We start from the raw sequence: 14,619 nt of genomic DNA, 5'->3' as shown, positions 1-14,619 counted from the left end.
CAGGTAGAAGAAAGCATGGATAACTTCGACCTCCCGATGGCCCGTCTGTTTTGTCAACGTGCCTTGGACATTGAGTCCACTAATCTGGAGGTTTTGGATATGATGGGGAACATTTGTGCTGAGCTTGGTGAGGTGGACAAGGCCAAGCAAATATCCTTTCATTTTCTTCAGCTGTCCTGAACAAAGCAACAAGTAACTGCTTCTTGAACCCTCAGAGGTGTGTCCATACTGTAGGTGCACATCGTGGTTTATAGATTATATTTTGACATAGATGTGTAGGACCCACATTTCTTACCTTGCTGCCTCTTCCCAGTGATGGACATGTCAGGGCTTCTGATGACCACACATGAGGCTCCTGGTGGTCATTCTCCAGTTATAAAGTTTTACTTAGTCTTTGCCGCACATTTGTTTACTTAGTCTCTGCTGCACATTTCAGAAGCGTAAACCCTGGCAAGTGAAGCAGAAAGTCAATGTTTCCTAATATAGGATCTTGTGGAGTGCCCTCTTCATGTGCGCACCTTGATTTGTGGAGCGTGTGTCAATGCAACACATGAAAACTTGCAAATGAGTTGTCATTTTTAATTATTTGAATGGTTATCCTCTTAAAACTGCCGATGTAAGGATTGCTGTGTCTCCCAAAATGGGCTTTATGGTAGAGGCAGTGGGATTGCTGTCACTGTATATATAGTGTAAATGTTTGTTCAGCTTGAACGATAGCTCCTTGACCGCATAATTGCTGTTACTGTATATATATCAGACCAAGGACCACTTAACCAATAATAAAATAAAAAAAATCACGGACCACCTAGTTAAAAAAAAAAAAATATTAGACCTATTTCAACAGTATGTTACACAATAAGCCAACTCACTGAACCACCTTGTTTATTGTCTTTGCACCTTGCTTATTGTGTCAGAGGATTTATATGATTTAAAGTGGCATAGCTTACATAGGCAGTGTTGCAGAACTGTTTGAATTTACAAACAAGTTGGTTCAATATTGCAAACAACTCATCTATATTATATTTTACCACGTCTGCTCCATGGACCACTTTGGATAGCTTGCGGACCACCAGTGGTCCCCGGACCACACTTTGAGAAACACTGATATAGTGTATATAATGTTTGTTCAGCTTGAGCGATAGCTCCTTGACCGCAGTGCAGGTGTTTCTGAAGGCGGTGGAGCTGAGCCCTGAGCAGGGCCATAGTAAGTACATGTACCTGGGACAGATTCACACCGGCCAGGAGGCCATCGACTACTTCAGGAAGGGCATCGAGATCATGACCAGCACTCTGGACACACAGCAGCCCAGCGTAAGTATGCTGCATGACCACACACACACTCTATCCCAATAGTGGTGTTTGCAGTAGTCTTTGCACTATTCACATTTCCGTTTCTTCATTTTGCTGACTACTTGTAAACATTTTATGTTTCTCTGTGGAAGAAATGTGATTTAGGAATTTGATGTAAACTATATGAATGAAAATAGGAATAATTGTATTTTTTTTGCATAGTGTTTAAGAACGGTCTAAGAACAAGCATGTGATATTAGTAGAAATTAGGATTGTTTTTGATTCTTGGGGAGGTTTCAGATTTCTTGCTTGTGTTGCTTATACATCGTTGAAACCATAGACTGTATAAAATAGGTTGAAACATGTGTTTGGGTGTAATGCACAAGTTCATCAGCAGGGGTCAGTGTTCTCCTAGTTAACATCTTGGAGCAGTCACTTTGCCTGCTGCAGATCTTAAAGGTAAACTATGCAGTATTGGCAATTTCCTTACTGTTTTCTTGGTTTTTGCTTTTTTTTCGCTGGCTCTGTCATGACGAATGTCTGAGAAACTCCATCGCTACATTTTTTCTAGCCGGTGCCTGGCGTGTATGTGTATTTGAATGCAGTAAAGCAATTCGTTACACTCGTTATACTTCCTGACACTGAGGCCGTCGGCCCGCCGGCCCACAGTTGCAAGGGTGGTTTTTCCGCTCACAGGCGCTAGGGGGGAGCGAGACGGCCACCATTCAACCCACCAGGCACCGGCTAGAAAAAAGGTAGCGATGGAGTTTCTCAGTCATATAACCATTCTTATGACTCTGAAGCTGTTAAATGAAGGTAAATTAAGCTAAAAAAAAACTTGCATATTAACTCATTGAGTGCCAAAAACGTAATATTAATTTTTTTCCTTCCCATGCGTTGAGTGCCAAAAACGTAATATTACGTTTTTAGCTTTTTTTTAAATTACGAAACTAGACACTCTAACACACCTTATATGTGATTTTGGGAACTCTGTGATGAATGGAAATGAAATATATGACTATCGAAAACTCATGAAAACGCACAATCTGGACATTTTATCTGGACATTTTATCATAACTCGGTTGCCGCTTTGGGTCGAATCAGTGACGCATGCACGTCAGGTCAAAACCAGGCCATTTTCGTGGGTCTATCACTAGGTGGCAGTCTCGCCAGGTCTCACTGATCACTTCCCGGAAAGTTTACACAAGTAAGTAACAGGCAACACTTCATATTTCATGAAAGACGTTATATCTCCATTTCTAGAAAAAAACAGCGATTTTGATGAAAACTAGCCACTGTTTAGCTTGGTATTTCTCAGGAACAGAGGCGTGTAGAAATACACGGTTTGCACCCACCGAGAGCTTATAGTCTCCCCTTTTAAACGAGCCATTGTATGTGTTCATAGCTATAACACAGAATATGCTGTGACTGTACAAAATTCATCAACAATGGTCTAGATTGCTGGCACTGTAGGACAAAGCTCCCGAAAATAGCTTGGCATTCAATGAGTTAAGCTAAAAAACCTGCATAGTGTACCTTTAATGATGGAAGACTACAAGAGCATATAGCACTGCCAGAGGCCAGGTCTTCAGTTGTTGTGCACCACTTTCAGTGTTAAAAAGATGATCAGCTTCCTCATACTGGTAATTTGACATATGATAGGGCTGTGATAGAGTTGTGACAGTTCTTACCGTGTTTTATTGAAAAAATATTTAATTACTTTTTTTTTTTTTTTTAATTTAAGTCTCTTTGTGTAGGCTATATGCGGGGATTCTTTCTGTTTGTTTTCCTTCTGTGTGTTGTGAAAGTACAGCTTCTACCCTTTTAGCCACAGCCTCACACTCACTTCAGCTGGCAGTAATTGTTTTGGTCTTTCCAAAGATCGCTGGAGCCAGTGAGGGCTACTTGTCTGAAATGCTTATCTTTGTCTTGTTTGTGGGGATCATTCACCGCTCTGGCGTCTGTCCTGGTCTCCTCAATCTCCCCTGTCATTAGTGGCGATTCCATTAGTGGTGATGGGTACTTTTCTTTGAAGCTCTCTCAGACAAGGAACAAATTAATTGGTAGGAAATGGAGGGCAGCATTTAGAGCTTGGCAGTATTGTTTCATAACAGGGTGATGTGACTCTTCCCATTAACAAACGTCTAGAACTGCGGTTGTATTTAAAAAGAAAAGTTTAGAAATACAATAACGATGTTTGCTAGTGTGTGTGTGTGTGCACAATTTTCTGGACACATGTTTGGAGCAGCTTGGGCTTTGGAATTGGAATCGGACGGCTTGATTTGTGGAGCGTGTGTCAATGCAACACATGAAAACTTGCAAATGAGTTGTCATTTTTAATTATTTGAATGGTTATCCTCTTAAAACTGCCGATGTAAGGATTGCTGTGTCTTCCAAAATGGGCTTTATGGTAGAGGCAGTGGGATTGCTGTCACTGTATATATAGTGTAAATGTTTTTTCAGCTTGAACGATAGCTCCTTGACCGCAGAATTGCTGTTACTGTATATATATCAGACCAAGGACCACTTAACCAATAATAAAAAAAAAAATCACGGACCACCTAGTTAAAAAAAACAAAAACATTAGACCTATTTCAACAGTATGTTACACAATAGGCCAACTCACTGAACCACCTTGTTTATTGTCTTTGCACCTTGCTTATTGTGTCAGAGGATTTATATGATTTAAAGTGGCATAGCTTACATAGGCAGTGTTGCAGAACTGTTTGAATTTACAAACAAGTTGGTTCAATATTGCAAACAACTCATCTATATTATATTTTACCACGTCTGCTCCGTGGAGCACTTGGGATAGCTTGCGGACGGCTTTCATAACTCACATCCCCTCTTCTGCTGTGTCATGATACGTTCCCATTCACAAACAAGCCCACACAAACATTTATCTTGTCTTAATAAGTGTATCATTTCAGCAAAAAGCTAATCTGGTCTAACAGCTTGACTGTCTAACACATACTAAATAATCTATTTGTCTTAATTCCATATCTAAATCAAAATGTCTTTGGGAGAAATAAGACACACTTTTTATATGTACAGTATGCAGTCTTTCTGTCTTTCTAGATGTAACTGTAGATCAATACTGTGTTCTAGTTACACTACTGACAAAATGTTACGATTATTGGACTTTCGGGTAGTGCTGGGCAGTATGACCAAAAATGTATATCACGGTATTTTTCAAAACTCTTACGGTTTCACGGTATATGACGGTATTTTTCCCCCCATGCATAATCAGATGTTCACAGCATTTTCTACAGGTTGAGAGAGGAATTGCTGCAGTAGCCTACATTGACTAAGGATGGTCTATTTTACTGTCATGATGTAGAATAACTCCACACTAGTGGTAATGCAGTTTTGCATGGCCCCAGAAAATGATGCTGTTTACAAAGAGCCACTCATGATTCTAATGAAGAATCTAATCAGAATGCAAAGACAATTGCAGTCAAAATACAGAACTTTTACTGTGCAAATTTCACAAACATCTTGTATAAAACCAATACAAAAAGTAGTGCAACTTGCAATAATTATACTTTTTTGAAAATTATACAATTTAAAATAAAACCTCTCTGCTAATACTTACTCTGTCAAATAGGCCTATCAGAAACATGCCTTATTGTTATTGTGTGGTTTACATGACGTTAGTGGTAGGCTAACGTTAACTTGATGTGGATGTCTTGTTAGCCTGCCATGAGCTTCGGTTCGGTTCGCTAGGCAAAACATTAACAAAAAAGTTTGTTTTGGTGCACTGATGACAGTCAGGATCATTTCTAACTAGCCAGCTAGTATTGCTCAGTGCATGTCTATAACCATAGACAACATGCTTTACTTGCTACCTGGATAATTTCAGTGAATATTCTTAAGGTGAGATGAACATTAAACATCACTGTGTTCGGTGGGTTGCTACTGTAACTAACGACATCACCTACTAGCCAGCTAGTTACAGCTGTTGAACAATCTCAATAGAATAGAATCGTGACGGTAAATCTCTTTCAATGCAGTATCCCTTAACGTTTTTCCTTAACTAAAGAAACAATTTAAGGTATTCTGTGCAACACCCTTAAATAAACCCCTTACCTAAGGAGAAATTAAGCCTTAAGGGTCATACTTGGGGAAATACATGGGGAAAACCTATGGTGTTTTGTGTTTACCCTCACTATGCCTCACAGTGGCACCATGCGTGCGTGTGAAAAAAGTCCTGTCTGAAACACTGTCGCGCGGTGCAGCATGCCAAACGTTGTGTAATCAAATACACCAGTATGGCGGTATATAAAAAAAAATCATATCATAACGAAAATATACACCGGTATACGGTGTGAACCGGTATACCGCCCAGCACTACTTTCGGTTGAAATTTCAGGATGAACCTAAAATCCACTATAACCTTAAAAGGTGAACTTAATGTGACCTTCTCTAAACTTTTGAATGTGCATGTCCAACAGTTCAATGTTTCAGTACTTTCTGTACTGAAACATTAAATTTCACCCGAAAGCCAGATATCCCCAACTTTTTGTGAATAGTGTATTATTATTTCACATTGCATGCACTAAAGAACAGAGCCAAAGCTTCAGAAATCGTTGCACTCTTCAAATGCCTCCTTGCACTGCACAGTATTGATTCTGAGACTCGCAGGCCTTCAAGACACAATGGCTGCTGAGACTTATCACAGCCAATACAGTTATTGTATGCTTAATCATTATGCCTTATTGTCGATGGATTAAATACATTTTAAAATCGATCTTTCGTACAACTTATAATGACAGTGGGAAAATGGGAGCAACTTTGGAGCTCTAGTGCCAACTGTTGGCAAAGTCAGGACCAGCGTGGTACCTGGGTCCATCAGTCACTCACAGCTTATGGTCAAATGACTCCACATCAGTGTCAACATGAAGAATGGCAGTGAAAAGTGTTGCGGATAAGGAGCTTGTACCGTTTGCTGCAGTAGCCTGAAAAGTTGTGAGTTTGACTCCCAGCTTGCTCTAGGAAGTCAGGCTTTGCAATTAATTGACATCTAAAAGTTGCTTTAGCTAAAAGCATCAGCCACGACAGAAAAAAACTTTAATTGAAACAAATTACTCTCTTAAAGCCTTTGTGCTTGTTTTAGTGTACAGTAGATGTGAAAAAGAGGGGTGAGGAGAGATCACCCTGACACAGATATATAATTCCATTATATCTTAAGGTGTTGAAGGAATTATACATGATCTGTCGCAGTGAAGGTGAAGGTGGCTGGATGGCTGCATTCTGCTCCCATTATCTTTAAATCGTTTTTACTGATTATTAATATTTTATTATTTTTTGCCCTATGTTGTCTTATGCCCGGGTCAGAATTGATGCATAAACCCGAGCTCCATCAAGCACAAGCATAAACCCAGCGAGCATTCAGAGTTCGGTCATTAACCCTCCCTGCACACAGGGTTATGACGTTTGTTCCATTAGGTTAGAATTTCATGGCGGCACCAGGGTAATGGCTTCACAGTTGAACACTCTCTGCCTTTGATTGCATTAGTGACCATTTCCCCCCTATTTGTTCTTCTTGACTGAATCACAAGGAGCCGGGTCTGGAACGGAACTGGTCCAGAGATGCAGGAAGACCCATGTCTGGGGGGGGGGGGGGGGGGGGGTTGGGGTGGAGGGGGTGGATGGATTAACCCCGTCCAACAGAGTACAGTAGTCATTTTGATGATAGAATCTCACATGGCTCCTTGTGCAGACAAAACCAAGTACTGCTTTTTGTTCAGACCTCTGTGTGTAAGCTATTCCAAGTACCTTTTACTAATGTGATGTTGATAACTCTTTTCTGATAGGCTGCCTCTGCTGAGGGGGCGTCGGCCTGTGGTGAAGAAGACGAGCCAGCTGTGTCAGGAAAAGACCTGTCTGTGGCCTTCTGCTCTATGGCAGAGATTTACTTTACAGACCTCTGGTGAGCCTTGTGGACCGTTTTACGCACACACACACATATCATGCAGATCACATCAAACAGAACACATCTGTGAGCATGATTTATTTCAGTCTGTCAATTCAAACAAACATTGAGCTGTCTCTTCTCTTGGTTTGGGCATTCAGCTATCCTGGTGTAAGTTTCGAGGAAGCCTTTTGTGAAAGTGTTTTGCAGAGTGCCAGAGATATCTCTTGCTCTGTCTGGAGAATTTCATGTAGACATAGCAAGTGTAAAGCTCTAAATGCATGGGTGAGCAGACAGTCGGTTAATTGCTTGTTATTCTCACTCACTCTTCTTGGTTGGTAACCCCAAAGGGAAACCCTTTATGCTTTATGATTTTTTGATTCTTCTGCATATGCTGTCTTCCAACAGTCTTTCCCCAATTTGAACTGATCTTTTGGAGTTCTCTGGACAAATCTTAATCTTTAGAATTGTCCATCTACATTTTATTTGATCATTGTAGATTTCACAAATGTATGGGGTGACCTGGTCACAGTTATAAAGACTATTTATCAACTATTATCAACTACTTAACCTTTATTACATGTCCATTAGATGTGTTTTATGTGTTATAAGACCTATCACGATTCTAATATGCAGAATACGCCAAGGCTGAGTATTTCTGTATGAGAGAGAGCTAGTTCACCGGAGCAACAAAGGTGTTGAATTTTAGTAGTTTGTATTAAGGTGCCAACATAAGGACTAACGTTTCGACGTGTGCCACGTCTTCATCAGAATTGAAACGTTAGTCCTTATGTCCTTAATACAAACTACTAAAATTCAATATCTTTGTCGCTCCGGTGAACTCTCTCTCTCTCATACTGGATTCAGTCCTCTCCCGTCGATGCGCTAGATGTGACCTGCAGTAGCGCGGAGGTACATTTGTTTTGCTGAGTATTTCTGGTTTAGATTAGGCAGATTAGTCTGGATGCCAGCCGAATTTAGCCCCGCCCACAAAATTTGAGGTCGGGAAGTTCGGTCTGGACTTGCTCCGTTGTGGAGCAACTATTCCCGAACCAGAGCTGTTAGGACCAATCAGATTGGGCTTTGTACGATGATGGACAGATGAGCAACAGTGCCTCGTCTATCCTGTCATCTGAGCACGCTTCGGTTGATTTTGTTTGCGACAAAAACGCTGTGGCTAGAAGCTAGACAGACGGCTTCTAAGACCCCATAGGATAAATGCATATGTTATTTACATGCGGTTTGGCCTTTCATTTACACGAAAACGGAGGTTTTATCACTGAAAACAATTATTTCTGAAAACTTCGGCCAAAGAAGATATGTGGGAAAACTCCGGTTTCACTTTAATCAAGGGAAAACAGTGTGTTTGCATTGTGACATGTTGCTCCCTCGTTTGTTTGAAATCTCTGATTGGCCACCTGTCTGCTTGAGGGGTTTGCGACACCCTTCCCCAGCTGTTTTTACAGTCAGTGTTAACGGAATTATTTTTAAAAACGAATGAGGGGAAATATCCATTTTTCTGAATAGCCTACCTTTCCAGGCCTACGTATTTGTCTTAGTTTCACTATTGGGTGTTGTACAAGATATTGACAGCGCAATAACTTTTAAAAAAAGACCAGAAAATAATGTTAAGGCATTTGTGGAGAAGAAGGATGGTTCGGGTGTTCTTCCTACAGCTCACGGTAAGCTATTTCATTGCTCGGTTAGGTCTATACAATTGAGTGCAGAGGCATTTTCCCCCATATCGGGTTGAAACACACCCCATAACTACGTCCCAATGGAGCAGTATCAGACTCAAATTCTGATTAGAATCATCAGGCTGATGTTGAAAACAGCCCATTGTTGTTGTGTCACAACAACATATGAACCTGTACCTTTGAGAAATTAAGATGGGTTTTTAGGTGTTAATCTGTGGCTGGAGTGCATCTTTACATTTCTGTGGAGAAGTTTATGTTTTTCTGTGTAAAATAATTTAAACACTTCTGAAGCTGAGAATTATTTCCATAGCAATAAAAAGTTTCTGTTCAGAGCACGCAACCAATTTGACTAGAGAGTTTCATTTCTAAGATGCTTCTGGTCATTATGCTTCAATGTTCGATTCACAAGCAGTGGCATTTTAGCTGAATGGCACATCTTGACGAGTTGTTCAAGCGACCTGTGAATAGAAAACACTCGCTAAGTGTTTTGGTGAGATGTGGTCCTGGCTCATTAGAGAGACATCTGCTCAAAGAGCAGCAGGCCGAGGGGTGAAGGTCAGAGCCGAGAGAGAGAGAGAGAGAGAGAGAGAGAGAGAGAGAGAAAAAAAGAGATTTGCATCAGGAGAGAGATGCACTTTCAGAGTTATTGTGTGATGTGTGCACAGTGTGCGGTCATTAATGTAATGGCCTTGGTCCTTTCTGCACCTGGCCCATGGAGAGAGAGAGCGACAGACAGACTGGGAGGGGTTGGGGTGGGGTGTTACACAGCCACACAGAGAGAAAGAGAGGAATAGAGAGAGAGAGAGAGAGAGGATAGGAAGAGAGAGAATAGGAAGAGAGAGAGAGAGAGGGATAAAAAGAGAGAGGGATAGGAAGAGAGAGAGAGGATAGGAAGAGAGAGAGAGAGAGAGAGGATAGGAAGAGAGAGAATAGGAAGAGAGAGAGAGAGAGAGAGAGAGGGATAAAAAGAGAGAGGGATAGGAAGAGAGAGGATAGGAAGAGAGAGAGAGAGAGAGAGAGGATAGGAAGAGAGAGAGAGAGAGAGGAAGAGAGATTTGCAGGAGGGGGAGAGTGTTTGTCATACAGGAAGGCGAATTGTTTGCCAGATCAGTAGGTACGGAGAGAAATGGAGAACTTTTCAACTTTCCGTCTCCTCTTTTGTCTTCCTCGGCTTCTTGGGGCGAAGTTGATTTAGCCGCGTGTAAGCATTTCCTGCCCTAATGAAGTATTGATTGGCGCGGGAGATGATGGTCTCATCACTGAGGTGATCGAGGGCGAGGATGAGAGGGCCTGATTGGAAACCCCAGGACAGAACCCAGCCGGGAATTAGTCTGGGATTCAATCAAGCACCGGAGACACTAAATGCCATTAAGCCCGATGGCATTTACTGGCTTAAAGCGCCTGGATTCGGCAGAGCCGTCAGGCTGGAATGATTTCTGGAAGAGATTTAGATTGTTAGTGGGCTCACTTGCAGAATCCTTCTAATTGGGATTGATAGAAATTTCTGAACGGGTCCCAACACAGCATTGATTCTGAGGTCTGCCCTTATTCATCGGACTTTCCTATGGACAAGTGGCCTCGGCCAAGACGCTCGAATGAAGTGCAAACTTACACCATGTCCGAGTCCTGAAGCCGTGGTTGGACATTACACAACCATCATAATAACACAGCTGCCAAGCCTGCTTTAACATGCGCTGGTGGTACCCAATTCAACCAAATCCATATTTGACAAAAACTACTTGGTGGAATGGAATGACGGACAACAACACATGCCCCTCTGTGTGAAAATGGAGAAGCACTACTGAATACCAAACTCAACAAGACTGTCCTTAAAAAAAAGGGATTACTGTGTTGAAAAACGCCAAGATTCTGCCAGTTCAGTTAATGCTTACTAGGCTATCTTGTATATGTAAGCAACATGCAAATGAACTTCATTGCCATTCCGTTACTGGATTCCCGTGTGTGAAAGGATTGTCATAACTGTTGCATTTTTTGTTTGATTTATTCATGATGCAATTCACATCAACCTAATAATTGAACGATGAATGCAACATTTTTCAAGTTGTTAGACTGAAATTTGCATAGTTTGTGTCATTTGCACAGACACAGAGTGTGTGTGTGTGTGTGTGTGCGCGCGCGTGTGTGCGTGTGTGTGTGTGTGCGCGCGTTCATAAAGATACACAAAGAAATAAATCAATACCGACACCGTCAGGGAAAATGTCATTTCTGTATGCTTAATTGACAGGTGTGTTTGGCATTAAACAGCTTTGGAGGGATGGAGGCAGTGATTTAAATGAAGATTGATCCAGCAAATGTTGATCGGAAGCAGTGGTCAAGTAGCCGTGTTAGCACTGGTTTGTAGCATGAGTGCTGCTGTGCAAAACCAGCTAAATGATTCAATGGTGGGCAGGTAAACAGGCTACATTATGAGTTTTACTAATGAGTGTTTTCTCTTTCGTGTGTGTGTGTGTGCGTGTGTGTGCATGTCTGTGCATGCGTGCGTGTGTGTGTGTGTTTGTGTGTGCGTGCGTGTGTGTGTGTGTGTGTGTGTGTGTGTGATTAGTATGGAAGAGGGAGCAGCAGACAAGTGTAAAGAGGCCATAGCCAAAGCCCTGGAGTATGACCCCGTCAATGCAGAGGCACTGCAGCTAATGGCCAGTTACCTGTTCAGCACTCAGAACATGGAGGTAACACACACACACACACACACACACACACACACACACACACACACACCACACACGCACACACGCACACACACATGCACACACCACACACGCACACACGCACACACGCACACACACTACGCACACACGCACACACACACACACACACACACCACACACACACACACACAAACATTCTTCCACTCACACACTCAGAACAAAGAATAGCATTTACACACATTCCGTTGCTGGTTTGCCAATGTGCTTTTTGTGTGAAGTGCGACCATGTCTTTGAGTCATTCAGTAATCCATGTCTTGGCGTGTGTGCATGTCTTGTACGTCGTACACTCACACACACTCTTATGCCTGTAAATCGATTAGCATTGTTTTGTTTCTTTGTGTATGTTTGTGTGTGTTTGTGATGAAGAGACTTGCACAACAATAGATCCTCATGTCCTCCTAATCAAAACACATCAATCTCATTATATGGCAGTGACCATAAAGGGCAGCCCTAATCAGCGCCAGGGCATATTTAATGTGGAGTTGATGAAGTGCAGTGCAGTACATGAGACTTAACAAACCTATTGATCACCAGTGTACATGATTAAACAAATGGCTTTGGTAGGATGTGTAGATTTTTGAGTTGATGTTCTGTGAAGAACATCATGAGTGGTATTGTGCAGTATTGCGAATGTGTAGGGGTCTTCACAGTAGAGCATGGGTCTACGAATGTGTAGGGGTCTTCACAGTAGAGCATGAGTCTACGAATGTGTAGGGGTCTTCACAGTAGAGCATGGGTTGTTGACCATGCTCAATTCACACTTTTTTTTGCTAAATTGCTAACCAGTTTTGTGTAAGTGTGTGTCAGTTCTGTAGAAGGCTAAACGTCCTGTCCTGTCCTTTCATGCATACTTTGCTCAGGAAACAAATTAAAATTAAATCAGTCCAGGACCTACCGTGCAGCTGCAAGCTGATACTGTGCAATGCTCCTGTGGGTACCATTTGCAGCCAGCAGAGAGCAGCGTTGCTCTCCAAAACTAACTCTGTGTGTGTGTTTGTGTTTGTGTGTGTGTCTGTGTCTGTGTGTGTGTGTGTGTGTGTGTGTGTGTGTGTGTGTGTGTGTGTGCGTGCGTGTGCGTGTGTGCGTGCCTGCACACATTTATCCTTCTCTGCCCCTCACCCAAGTTGCTGTGCTCTCTGTGCCAAAGCTCAAGGATTTAACGGCATTATGAAGAGCTGGTGGTGTGCTGAGGTCCAATGTCAGAATCCTCAGTGTGGCTGCTTCACCTCACTTCCCCACCTCTCCAGTCTCCAATCTCTATTCTGTTCTCTCTCTCTGTGTGTGTGTGTGTGTGTGTGTTCTTTACTTTGTGTGTGTGTGTGTGTGTGTGTGTGTGTGTGTGCCTGCTTCACCTCACTTCCCCACCTCTCCAGTCTCCAGTCTCTATTCTGTTCTCTGTGTGTCTGTGTCTGTGTCTGTGTGTGTGTGTGTGTGTGTGTGTGTGTGTGTGTGTGTGTGTGTGTGTGTGTGTGTGTGTGTGTATGTCTGTGTGTGTGTTTTTAATCCGGCCACAGTGTTGTTTGTTAAAACCACAGTCTGCTTTCCACAAGTAGTTTACCTGTACAGATGGTGACTTTAGTAGTTGATGCCTGGTACAAACTGTACTGCGCAAGAACTAGCCGAAGGACTTCTTCTAAGAAATTCTTCTGTGATATGTCTGGTGGAAAAAAAGCCCTCTGTAATCCTATAGAAGTGATCGCCCACGAGGAGCTGTCCAAGGTGCTCCCAGAGTGTCGCCTGCAGTTTAGCTAAACCGGATAAGAAAAGAAATGTGTTAAATAAATGTGCCGCCAGTGACGCTCCTGATGCTTACTGCGACCACTCAGGAAGCTGAAGCAGCTGTTTTGTAGTCAGTTATGTATTCCCACCATGCACGTCCTTGCCCTGGCAGAGAGAGAAGTGGTGTCAGAGGAGACCCCTGTTCCTACAGCCTCCCGACCAAAGAACAATCAGCCGCACGTAGCAGTGATCCCGTAGCAGTGATCCCATCAGTGCAAAGCGGTCTCGGGTGGAACATGAAGGCAAACCGTTGTGAAGCAATATAAGGGGTTTTTACAGGAGGCAATCCACGTTTATTGGCTATTACGGCGCTACAGAGGCTGAGTATTGCACATTATGGGACAAAGCAGGGGTTTGGGGGGGGGGGGGCGCTGTAAGGGAAGCTATTTGAGGAACTTCTGCTTCATCTGAGGTGGTAGGACAGTATAATGCTTTTGTTGCAATGAAGTCATTGCCTATAATGTAGAAGAAATATGAGAACAAAGACCTAATCAATGTTAGGTCCATGATAGTCTGGCCACAGCCACCTAGATCTCCTTTCAGGGAGATCCTAGTCTGGGACACCATAATAATTCACGTTTCCAGCGGTCGGCAGATAACCTGCCCAGTCAGCGACGAGAGGGGATGACGCTAAAGTTTCGAAATCGAAAGTGGCCGTAGTAAACTGTGGTAGCAATGTCTGCAAACATCAAACATGGCTGTTGAAAGAATGTGCAAATGTATTTACGGCCAAGGTAGGCCTGCATACATTGTTTCCTGACTGTTGATGCTGTTTATTGTCCGTTTGTAAAGTTTAGGCGAAGTAGGAACGTTAGGAGTCCCAGATCAATGTGATTGGTTAGGCTGGACCAATCGTCGAGTGAGGGGTGGGGGCTTGTAGAGTTCACAAGATGCGAGATATGATGCAGAATATATGCGGCCGCTGCCTGTCACAGCTGCTGTTTGTTTACAAAGTGTATGCATTATGTAGGCTAAAGAAGAAAAATCTATTGTGCGTAGGCTAATACTTGAAGTAGTCACGTAAGTGTGCACTTGAAATTGACCTACAGTATTTGTATGTGTGCTTCGAATAAACACATTTATCTGTTTTCAACGTTATGTAGCAGAATTACTTGGCTATGGAACCCCAAATCTGGTTTGCGTTGGAGAGAGAGAGCATGCACAAACTTTATGGTACCAGCCAATTCAGTAGGCTAACTCAAAACTTCAAGG

General features: G+C 42.5%; 1 protein-coding gene across 1 annotated transcript in view; it reads left to right on the top strand.

The window, feature by feature from the left end:
* Nucleotides 1-14,619, top strand: part of si:dkey-12j5.1 (probable assembly chaperone of rpl4) — a 72,920-nt gene that overhangs the window by 848 nt on the left and 57,453 nt on the right. Inside the window, exons 3-6 of the mRNA XM_042107585.1 lie at nucleotides 4-150; nucleotides 1,162-1,311; nucleotides 7,107-7,222; nucleotides 11,465-11,588. Coding sequence (XP_041963519.1) covers nucleotides 4-150; nucleotides 1,162-1,311; nucleotides 7,107-7,222; nucleotides 11,465-11,588 — 537 coding nt within the window. The remainder of the gene's footprint in view (nucleotides 1-3; nucleotides 151-1,161; nucleotides 1,312-7,106; nucleotides 7,223-11,464; nucleotides 11,589-14,619) is intronic.

This window comes from Alosa sapidissima, chromosome 10, assembly GCF_018492685.1.
Source record: "Alosa sapidissima isolate fAloSap1 chromosome 10, fAloSap1.pri, whole genome shotgun sequence".
NCBI lineage: Eukaryota > Metazoa > Chordata > Actinopteri > Clupeiformes > Clupeidae > Alosa > Alosa sapidissima.
The sequence above is the reverse complement of the archived record's forward strand: the minus strand, read 5'-3'. Positions and strand labels throughout refer to the sequence as shown.